The sequence below is a fragment of the Pelophylax lessonae genome (genome assembly GCF_965119305.1).
Source record: "Pelophylax lessonae genome assembly, chromosome: 6".
NCBI lineage: Eukaryota > Metazoa > Chordata > Amphibia > Anura > Ranidae > Pelophylax > Pelophylax lessonae.
Window position 1 is genome coordinate 330,078,931 of NC_138773.1, and position 11,988 is coordinate 330,090,918.

At 45.2% G+C, this 11,988-nt stretch overlaps 1 protein-coding gene across 1 annotated transcript in view; it reads right to left on the reverse strand.

Moving 5' to 3' along the window:
- LOC309558764 (protein mono-ADP-ribosyltransferase PARP14-like) overlaps positions 1 to 11,988 on the reverse strand; it is an 81,450-nt gene that overhangs the window by 67,109 nt on the left and 2,353 nt on the right. The window contains exon 3 of the mRNA XM_082261812.1: positions 6,830 to 6,875. Coding sequence (XP_082117938.1) covers positions 6,830 to 6,875 — 46 coding nt within the window. The remainder of the gene's footprint in view (positions 1 to 6,829; positions 6,876 to 11,988) is intronic.

Consider the following 11,988-nt stretch of genomic DNA (forward strand, 5'->3'; position numbering starts at 1 on the left):
GTGTTTTCCATCGCTCTTGCTCCGTCTCTCAGTATCTTTTATGTGTGTAAATGAGTTTCTATTGTTTTAAAAGTGTGTTTAAAGACCTTAAAATGCTTTTACACGTACAGTGACAGTAAAATAAACCCCGCCTACAATGCATTTTAATAGGGTTTTTCTATTTCGCGGAATTTCACTTTTCGCGGCTGGGTCCGGAACGTAACCCCCGCAATGGAGGGGGTTTACTTTAAGTGTATATTGATTAGTTTGTGTAAAAGTTATAGCATTTACAAACTATGGGATATATACTGGGATATATACTGGAATTTTTAGGAATGGCGGTGATCAGCAACTTATAGCGGGACGCCACGCAATCTGACAGTAACTGACACTTTGTGGAAACTAACTAACTGCCACTGACACCATCAGTTACATCATTACAGTGATCAGTGCTAATATGCACTTTCACTGTACTAATGACACTGGGCAGGAAGGGGTTAACATCTAGGGGCAATCAAAGGGTTAACTCACTGGTCAGAGGAAGTTTTAGGTGTGGAGGAGTATAGAGGAGACTGTGGATGGTGGATTTTTTGTACAGCCGTGAGGGTGCATGTCAGTGTCCTGCCTGGAAACCTGTTGGTTTCCCCGGGTAGATAAGCTTATTGAGAGACTAGGTCCAACCAGGTATATCACTACATTAGACCTTACTAAGGGGTATTGGCAGAGGCATAACTAGAACCTTCAGGGCCGCTGGTGCAAGAAACCATGAAGGGCCCCCCCCGGACCCCTGGCCTCCTCTCCTCCTCTCTACAGCAGACCCCCCAACTAGGTCCTGGGGGTAGTATTAGCCAACCCCAACCCAGCAGAAGAGCTGGCAACAGGGCAGAGTGCCAATAACCTCTGTCCAGCACACGCAAAAGCTACAGTCTTCACTTGTACACCCCTGGGATGCTGGACAGGCGGCCCAGATCCCCAACAGCCTGACGAAGTGAGCCCCACCACCCTGTCTTCTCTCCAGTGGCTGAAAGGACTCCCAGGAGAAGGGCCAGTCCACACTTATCCCCAGCAGTGGGTATGTTCTATGAGAGAGGCAGAGGTTGGCTGGGTGAGTAACACTGTTTTCCCGACAATTTGTTTGGGGTACTGGGTGGCTGCAGACATTGGGAGGGCCTGTGGAACACAGCCTACCTTAGAGAGGATGGAAAGTTCCTCTCTCAGCCTACTAGGCTCCTCTTATGTCTAAATCACCCTGTGTCTCTTAGGGACACAGGGTGCCCAAGAAGCCCAGTCTGGCCTGCCCAAACCAGGCTTCCACACACTGATTGGCTATGAGTGCTCCATGCGCCTTGCCAAGACAAACTTAAAAACTTTGTGGAACTTTGTCAAGGAAGCTGCCATGATGGATTGACTCTTTGGGACTTGTTACTAACTCAGGCACAGACCAGTTGGGGGTTTGGTACCTGGTTTGTCTACCTTTGGGGGGAAGATATGTGACGGTACTAACCATCACTATGAGTGAAAGACAGATAAGTAATGGTTTGGATGGCTTCAATATTTGTCAGCAAAATCTTCATATAGAAATATGAAGATTTAATACCACCTTACGCAGTGTATTCCATGCTTGGCTGTGAGAGAGACACAAAGACTTTCATTCGCAGACTTCCCTAGTGTTTGTGTATTGGAAGGGAATGTGTATTGTGCTAAAGTTTCCCTGTCTGTTCCATTGTTAAATGTTAATGACCTCACATTGTTCTGTCCAGATGGCCAGATAATTAGTTTAGTCCCTGTCTACACTTTCATCTGTATATGCTTCTGTAATCAGCCAGAGGGGAGGGATTGTGTACACTGTATGGGAGTGTAAAACTCTGTTCCTATTGGATTGTGAATGTCACGTCCAGTCTTCAACAAGGTCCACCTGGGCAGTAACCATGTGGGGGGAAAACTATATGTCAGTCTGTTTCTTGTTCAATAAAGTTGTTCTAGAGTTACTTCACCCTCAATCTAGAATCCTGTCTCTTATTGGGGGAATCTGCTACAAGGGATTTCTATTTCCTTCATACTCCCTTGGATAATCACTGAGCTCTTGTAAGAGCTTGTGTAAGAGCTTGTTCTGCTGCACTCTCTGGGGAAAGAGAGGTTCACCCACAGGAACCTGGAGCCTTGTCATAGGTCCAGGGTGGGTAGGAGACGGCGAGACCCTAACTAAGCTGTGGCGGTTCGTGGGGTCTGAAGTGGTTACGGTGTCTGGTGGAGTGCTTGGAGCCCTCGGGAAGCACTAGGAGCATCTGTCAATGGAGGTACCCGGTCGGGGTGCCGGTTGTTCCGTTACAGGCTGCTAGAGAGAAAACTGCTTTTTCTACCCCAGAGGGGAGTTTTTAGTACAAAAGAATGCCTTTTGGACTACAGCCACGTTCCAGTGAGGAATGGATAGGATTTTACAACTTTACTGAGAGTTTGCCTCCATATATTTGGAGGACATAGTAATTTTTAGCAGAAACTGGGATTCACACTTGCCCAAAGTTCAGGCAGTGCTGGACTCTCTTTGGAAGGAGGTGTTCACAGTGAACCCTGAAAAATGTGAGTTGGGAATGGAGGAGGTGAAATAGCTTGGGTATATCGTAGGTAGAGGGCTGGTAACACCTCAGGTCAACAAGGTAGAGGTGATACAAAACTGGCCCCGCCCCCTAACAAGGAAGCAGATACATGCATTTCTGGGCATGGTGGGATACAATAGGAGGTTTGTACCCAACTTTGCCGCATTGGCGGCTCCATTGAACGATCTGACTAAGGGTCGGAAGTCGGTCATGGTTGAGTGGAATGCAGACGCTGAAAAGGCTGTTTGGGGCTCAAGTCGGCACTGTGCCAACTCCCTGTCCTGATAGCGTCAAATTTTTCAAAATAATTCATTGTCCAGACTGATTCTTCGGATATGGGGTTAGGAGCATTCCTGTCACAGGTTGTTCATGGTGAGGAGCACCCGATAATCTTCCTCGGTAGGAAATTGACATCTATGCTATAGTTGAGTGAGAGTGTCTGGCCATTAAGTGGGCCTTAGAGTCCCTCAGGTATTATCTCTTGGAGAAGAAATTTAAGCCGATTTTGGATGATGCTCTTTTAGCGTGGATGAGATATGGTAAAGGATTACTCGTTGGTTCCTGGCACTCCAGGAAATTAGGTTTGTAGTGGAGCACAGGCCCAGGAGACAGCATCAAAATGCAGATGCCTTCTCACGAGCCCATGGTCTTAGCTCCACTGTTGCCTCCACCTCCTTTGCGTTGGGGCAGAGGGGAGGGGGTATTTACAGGACGCCAAGGTTGGGTCCGGGAAGGACGCTATATTTCCCCTCTGTTTGGAATTTGGTCCCTTTGAGAGAACAAATGGGTTAACTCACTGGTCAGAGGAAGTGGGTTTATAAAAGACAGGAAGTTGTGGGTTTGGTGTGGAGGAGTATAGAGGAGACTGTGGATGGTGGATTTTTTTGTAAAGTCATGAGGGTGAATGTCAGTGTCCTGCCTGGAAACCTGTTGGCGAGGGAAGTTACCCTCTCCAAAAGTCGGGGACTGTTTAACTGCAACAGCAGTTCTGAACTCTTCAGGTCTTTGAGACTGTTATCCTTTGTTGTGTTCTTTTTTTTTTTTTTTTGCTGTGAAGCCTGTTTAAGTTAAAAAAACGTTATTTGGATTGTAACGCCTGTGTCCTGCGATCCAGCTGACTCCTCAAACATTGCACAGCCGGCCTGCACTGTTGCAGTATATGTGCAGTATGCGTTTAGCAAGCGGCTGATGTATACAGTAATTATGTTTGTGTTGATACCAGTCGGTTATCCTTCAACACCTTGTGTCCATATTATGGGATTATGGCCCCAACAGTGCTAACTGGACCATTCAGAAGTTTAAAAATCCTTCTGTAACCAACACCATTTGTATGTTTTTGCAACATTAACCTCTTGCTGACCGCCCACCGTAGTATTACTGCGGCAGAGCGGCTGGGCTGTGCAAAACCATGTAGTTCTAGGCGATTTCGTGCACGAGGTCGGAGCCGCGCTCCTGTTGTGTTAAGACACAGCAGAAGGCGGGCCCACGGGAGGAGCGGCGGAAATTGCCTGCGATCATCAGATAAACTGAGAGAAGACCCGCCTACTTATGTAAACAAAGCAGGCGAGTCTTCTGTCAGACAGGCAGGGAGAGATCAGGAGTCTCAGCTAAGCTACAACCCCCGATCTCTCTGTGCCTGTCACAGAACCCCCTCCACAGTCAGAAAGAATATTTAGGCACACATTAACCCCTTTGATCTCCCCCAGTATTACCCCTTACCTGCCAGTGTCATTTATACAGTAACAGTGCATATTATTTGGCACTGATTACTGTAGTAATGTCACTGGTACCCCCAAAAAGTGGCAAAAATGTCAGTTAGGGGTCCGATCTGTCCGCCGCAATGTCGCAGTCCTGCTAAAAATCGCAGATCCCCGCCATTACTAGTAAAAAAAAAAAATAAACTAGCAAAAAGTCCAAAAATCTATCCCGTAGTTAGTAGATGTGATAACTTTTGCGCAAACCAAATAAAATACGCTTTTTGGGATTCTTTTTTTACCAAAAATATGTAGCAGAAAACAAATTGGCTTAAAATGATAAAAAAAATGTAATTTAAAAAAAAATTTATTGGGAATATTCTATAGCAGAAAGTAAAAAATATGGCTTTTTTTTTTTCAGAATTGTCGCTCTTTTTTTGTTTATAGCGCAAAATCTAAAAACCGCAGAAGTGTTTAAATACCACCAAAAGAAAGCTCTATCTGTGGGGAAAAAAAAGGATATCAATTTTATTTGGGTACAGCGTTGCACGACCGCGCTACTTTTCGTTAAAGTAACGCAGTGCAGGTTACCAAAAAATGGCCTGGTCATTAACCACTTTAGGACCGGAGGATTTTCCTGCTTTACGTCCAGGCCACTTTTTGCAACTTGGCACTGTACGACTTTAACTGACAATTGCGCGGTCATTCAACACCGTACCCAAATGAAATTTACGTCCTTTTTTTCCCACAAACAGAGCTTTCTTTTGGTGGTATTTGATCACCTGTGCAATTTTCATTTTTTGCGATATTAATAAAAAAAAGCAACAATTTTGAAAAAATAACAATATTTTTCTACTTTGACAGTTAAAAAATATCCAATATATTCAATTTTTGTCATATATTTAGGCCAAAATGTATTTAGCTACATGTCTTTGACAAATAAATTCTCAATGAGCGCATTTTTAACCGCTTTAAGACCGGAAGATTTTACCCCATTCCTGACCAGGCCATATTTTGCGATTCGGCACTGCGTTACTTTAACAGACAATTGCACAGTCGTGCGACGCTGTACCCAAATTAAATTTATGTCTTCTTCTCCCCCATAAACAGAGCTTTCTTTTGGTGGTATTTGATCACCTGTGCGATTTTTAATTTTTGTGCTATAAACAAAAAAAGAGCGACAATTTTGAAAAAATAACAATATTTTTCAAATTTTTTTATATGAAATTCCCCCCCTTCCCCCCCCCCCCCCCAAAAAAAATGTAAAAATCAAAATTTTTTAACATTTTAGGCCAATTTGTTTTCTGCTACATATTTTTGGTAAAAAAAACCGCAATAAGTGTATTTTGATTGGTTTGCGCAAAAGTTGTCGCAGCTACTAACTACGGGAAAGATTTATCATTTTTATTGTTTATTTTTTTACTAGTAATGGCGGCGATCTGCGATTTATTTTTGCGGGACTGCGACATTGCGGCGGACAGATCGGACCCCTAACTGACATTCTTGACACTTTTGGGGGTACCAGTGACATTACTACAGTAATCAGTGCTATAAATATGCACTGTTACTGTAATAATGACACTGGCAGGGAAGGGGTTAACTTTTATTGGTGATCAAGGGGTTAATGTATGCCTGGTGCTTACTGACGTGTGTAGGGGGAGGGGACTGAGTGACACAGGGACAGATTGCAGGTTGAGCTATGCTGAATCCTGTAATCTGTCCCTGTCTGTCACATAGGAGATCCGTCCGCTTTGTTTACACAAGCGGGCGGATCTCCACACTCGATCCCCGACGATCGGGGAAGAGCGGTGGTGATCACCGCCTCTCCTCCCCTGGGCCGACTCCCGCTGTGTCTGAATACAGTGGGAGCGAGCCTCCGGCGGCGCGCGCCGCCCACAAAGGGAGGAGTCCAGCGACGTAGACCTACGTCGCTGGACGATAACGAGCCACTTTGCCGCAGTACGCTCCATGTGAGCGGTCGGCAAGTGGTTAAGGGGGTAAAATCTTCAGAGTCTGAAGTGGTTAAGTTTGCAAAGGTCTTGAGAGAGTGCTTTGATTTTACCCATGATGAGATGTTTCTTGTGTGACACCCGGGTAATGAGACACCTTTTCTATAGGTCATCAGTTGAGAGTGAACCAGCTGATAATAATTTGCCCTGACAAGGGGCAGGATTGCTTTCTAATTACTGATAGATTACAGTTGGTGTCTTGGCTTTCCATGCCTTTTTGCACCTCCCTTTCTTCATGTGTTCAATAGTTGTTCCTTGTGTCCTTCCATTTCATTACACATAACTTAATTTCTGAACTTATTTGTTTTGGTGTCTTTGTATGTGTGTATTGCATGGGTTGTCACTGACATGTGGTGCAAATTTCATGTCAATAGCATCTTTACCAATAGATATACGGTGACATGTTCAGTGGTCATTGTACCCGCTGTATATTTCTTTTTCTCACGTTTTAATTTTTTGTGCTGATGACCACTTGGTATATAGTTTATTGGTGGAGAGATATTTCACCCCTTTTCTATGATTTTTTATTGCTGCTCAATAAAATATTTCTTACCTTCGTCTCCAGAGCTTTCCTTCTCCTCATGGCTGGACTGTGAACCCTGAACACAAAGGAAAAGTCACTATCAATCAATTCCAGAACATCTCTTAGGTTCTCTATCATGATTCTTATTTGATACAACAGCCGGACCCTCGCCATTTCTTCCATGTTCCCTCAGTCAGTGTTAGATTTTTACAGGGGCAGGGTTTAGGAAATTCATTGTCTTCTTACACTTCAAAAACCTGGAAAACGCCCTATTTACTGCAATCAGCTTAAGTAAAATTGTGTTGGATTCAGTTTCTTGGTTATATTAAAGAGTTAAGCTGCCTGTGGATGACGTGAAGTCAGCAGGTGACCCATGGCCGCTGATAAGGCAGTACACCAAGCACTCCTGTACTGGGCTCAACCCCCATCGGTTCAAGAGGGGGGCCCAGGCACCTGCTAAGCAGGAGGGCTGGTTGTACTGTCTTATTGCAGACCAATATTCTTCAGCCCCTCCCTCTCAAATAAAGTTAACCCCTTCACTGCCAGTGTATTTTTACAGTAACAGTGCATATGTATAGCACTGATTACTGTAGAAATGTCACTGGTACCCCCAAAAGTGTCAAAAATGTCAGTCAAGGGTCCGATCTGTCCGCCGCAATGTCGCAGTACCGCAAAAAAGATCGCAGCCATTACGCATTAAAAACAACAACAACAAAAATGACAAAAATCTTTCTCTTTGTTAGTAAACGCAAAAACTTTTGCGCAAACCAATAAAAATACGCTTTTTGCGATTTTTTTTACCAAACATAGGTAACAAATTGGCCGAAAATGTTAAAAAATTTTGATTTTTACATTTTTTTGGGGGGAATTTCATATAAAAAATGTGAAAAATATTGTTATTTTTGGAAAATTGTCGCTCTTTTTTTGTTTATAGCGCATGATCAAAAAATCGCACAGGTGATCAAATACCACCAAAAGAAAGCTCTGTTTGTGGGGAAAAAAGGACGTCAAATTTGTTTAGGTACAGCGTCGCACGACCGCACAATTGTCCGTTAAAATCACGCAGTGCCGAATCACAAAATAGGCCCTGGTCTTTGAGCAGCCAAATCCTCCAGGGCTTAAGTGGTTAAAAATGATGAACTTTTTTATTTACTTTGTTCACCTTTTGGTACTCTATGTTATAATACAGTTATATTTAATGACTACATTGTTGAAAAATGTATACTGACTATTATATTATGTCAAATTTTTGTGAGATTTTCATTCACAATTTATAATATTTTACCTAAATAATGGATTTTTGTATTGAAAAACATTTTCAATAAAAGTTTATAGACAACAAAAAAAAAAAATGATGAACTTTGCTGGATCTGATTATCAGAGGAGAATATTGTTCCCATAGGGCCTGTTATTGATAAGCACTTGTGACTTATATCTCATGTGAATGTATATATATATGTTATATGTTAACAGAAAGGGTTTCATGCTATTGCTGGATATTAGGGTGCCCATATCATTTCGAAGATCTCTTGTGCAAGTACAACCCAACCGCTCTCATAGCAAAGCACTGTTGTAGCACCCTCCTAGGTGCTAGGATTAGTGTACATAGTTACATAGTTACATAGTTACATAGTTACATAGTTGGTAAAGCTAAAAAAAGACACCAGACCATCCAGTTCAGCCTGTGCTGAGTGAGTGAGCGTGTGTTTATGTCAATATTACATTGTATTTCCCTGTAATATCGTTTTGTTCTTCTGCTTTCCAGAGAGCTGTGATTGATTCGTGTAGCCTGCTCAGGGTGCTCAGCTGCTGATTGGCTCTGTCTCTGCCCTCCTCTGTATCCAATGAAGAGGTGGACACTGTGCAGAACACAGCATGAATATAAATGCCACTCCAACCAATCCCAGGAAGGATGGCCCAGGAGGATGCTGGGAGAGAGTATTTATTCTTCTGATGCACTGAGCATGGGTTTCTTTCCAGCACCAGCCAGAGGAGAGACGTAAGAGAGAGACAGAAAGAGACGAGAGAGACAGAAGAAAGGGAGAGAGAGACCAGAGAGAGAGATGAGATGAGACAGAGACAAGAGACAGAGAGAGACAGAGAAAGAGAGAGGGATGAGATGAGACAGAGAAAGAGAGAGAGAGCCACAGAGAGAGAGAGACAAGAGACAGTGAGAGAGAGAGATGAGAGAGAGAGAGAGAGATGAGAGAGAGAGAAAGACGAGAGAGAGACCAGAGACGAGAGAGAAAGAGAAAGAAAGAGGCAGAGAGAGAGAGAGAGAGAGAGAGAGATGAGAGAGATAGAGAGAGACAGAGAGAGAGAGAGAGAGAGATGAGAGAGACAGAGAGAGAGAGAGATGAGAGAGACAGAGAGAGAGAGAGAGATGAGAGAGATAGAGAGAGACAGAGAGAGAGAGAGATGAGAGAGACAGAGAGAGAGAGAGATGAGAGAGACAGAGAAAGACAAGAGAGAGAGAAAGACGAGAGAGACGAGAGAGAGACCAGAGAGAGACGAGAGAGAGACAAAGACAAGAGAGATGAGAGACGAGAGAGAGACCAGAGAGACAAGAGAGAGAGAGAAAGACGAGAGAGAGAGAGAGAAAGACGAGAGAGAGAGAGAGACGAGAGAGAGAGAGAAAGACGAGAGAGACCAGAGAAAGACGAGAGAGAGAGGAAGACGAGAGAGACCAAAGAAAGACGAGAGAGAGAGAGACAAGAGAGAAAGAGAGAGAGAGAGAAAGACGAGAGAGAGAGACGAGAGAGAAAGAGAGAGAGAGTGAAAGACGAGAGAGAGAGAGACGAGAGAGAGAGAGAGAGACGAGAGAGAGACGAGAGAGAGAGAGAGAGAAAGACGAGAGAGAGAGAGATTTATTTGTTCTTCCAATACCCTAAGCTTGGGGTTCTTTCCCAGTAGTGGATTGCACCAGCCAGAGGAGAGACAAAAGAGACAGAGAGAGACCAGAGACCAGAGAGAAGAGATGGAGAGAGAGAAGAGACGAGAGAGAGAGACGAGAGCGACAGAGAGAGATGAGAGAGACAGAGAGAGAGGAGACAGAGAGAGAGAGACCAGAGAGAGACGAGACGAGACGAGAGAGAGAGAGAGAGAGAGAGAAGAGAGGAGACAGAGTGGGAGATGACACAGAGAGAGAGAGAGAGACAGAGAGAAGAGAGAGAGCAGACAGAGAGAGAGAGGAGACAGAGTCAGAGACACAGTAAGAGAGACACAGAGAGAGATGAGACAGAGAGAGAGAGACATACATAATGGAGAGACAAACACAGAGAAAAAGAGACAGAGACACAGAGGGAAAGAGAGAGACAGAGAGAGAGAGAGAAGAGAGAGAGAGGAGACAGAGAGAGAGAGAGAGGAGACAGAGGGAGAGAGGAGACAGAGAGAGAACAGAGTGGGAGACGACAGAGAGAGAGAGAGAGAGAGAAGAGAGAGAGCAGACAGAGACAGACAGAGAGAGAGAGGAGACAGAGTCAGAGACACAGTAAGAGAGACAACATCTACATCAATGAACTGGCTGCAGCTCTAGAATCCTCTCCAGCACCTGGACTGACTCTGCATGACACCGAGGTGAAGCTCCTGCTCTATGCAGATGACCTCCTACTTCTGTCACCAACAGAGAAAGGCCTACAAGACAGCCTGGAAGTGCTGGAGAAATACAGTGCCACATGGGCACTACCCATCAACCCAAAGAAAACAAAAATCATGGTCTTCTAAAAAAATAACACAAAGAGCCCTTCATTTACACTAAACAGCCGCACTCTTGAGGAAACTAACAGCTACACCTACCTCGGCCTAGAAATCAACCAATCAGGAAGTTTCAAGCCAGCCATAGAGGCACTAAAAGACAAGGCACGCAGAGCCTTCTATGCCATCAGGAGACAGCTGTATCACCTAAAACCCCCAGTGAGAGTCTGGCTTAGAATCTTTGATAGCGTCATCACCCCAATCCTTCTTTATGGCAGTGAGATTTGGGGTCCTGTCACCTACCCAGACCAATCCAAATGGGACTCCAGCCCGACAGAAATATTCCATCAGGAATTCTGCAAGCCCCTCCTCCAAGTCCACCGGAGCTCCTCCCACAGTGCCTGCCGGTCTGAGCTGGGCAGATTTCCCTTACTTCTTGCAATACAGAAGAGGGCGCTATCATTCTGGGATCATCTACAAAACAGCAGTATTTGTGGCCTGACAAAACCACAAATAAAAAACATAACAAATTATTCCGAAGAAAAATATGTTGAAGAATGGAGAAATGAAATAACAAACTCGAAGAAACGAACTATTTACCAGTCACTGCAGAGAGACTACAAACTGCCCCATACCCCATACCTGGAGGTGCTACAAGAGCCCAAAGACAGACAGACCCTGAGCCTGTACAGACTGAGCGCCCACAGACAGACAGACCCATAGCCTGTACAGACTGAGTGCCCACAGACAGACAGACTCTGAGCCTGTACAGACTGAGCGCCCACAGACAGACAGACTATGAGCCTGTACAGACTGAGCGCCCACAGACAGACAGACCCTGAGCCTGTACAGACTGAGTGCCCACAGACAGACAGACTCTGAGCCTGTACAGACTGAGCGCCCACAGACAGACAGACCCTGAGCCTGTACAGACTGAGTGCCCACAGACAGACAGACTCTGAGCCTGTACAGACTGAGCGCCCACAGACAGACAGACTATGAGCCTGTACAGAGTGAGCGCCCACAGACAGACAGACCCTGAGCCTGTACAGACTGAGCGCCCACAGACAGACAGACTCTGAGCCTGTACAGACTGAGCGCCCACAGACAGACAGACTCTGAGCCTGTACAGAGTGAGCGCCCACAGACAGACAGACCCTGAGCCTGTACAGACTGAGCGCCCACAGACAGACAGACTCTGAGCCTGTACAGACTGAGCGCCCACAGACAGACAGACTCTGAGCCTGTACAGACTGAGCGCCCACAGACAGACAGACCCTGAGCCTGTACAGACTGAGCGCCCACAGACAGACAGACCCTGAGCCTGTACAGACTGAGCGCCCACAGACAGACAGACTCTGAGCCTGTACAGACTGAGCGCCCACAGACAGACAGACCCTGAGCCTGTACAGACTGAGCGCCCACAGACAGACAGACCCTGAGCCTGTACAGACTGAGCGCCCACAGACAGACAGACCCTGAGCCTGTACAGACTG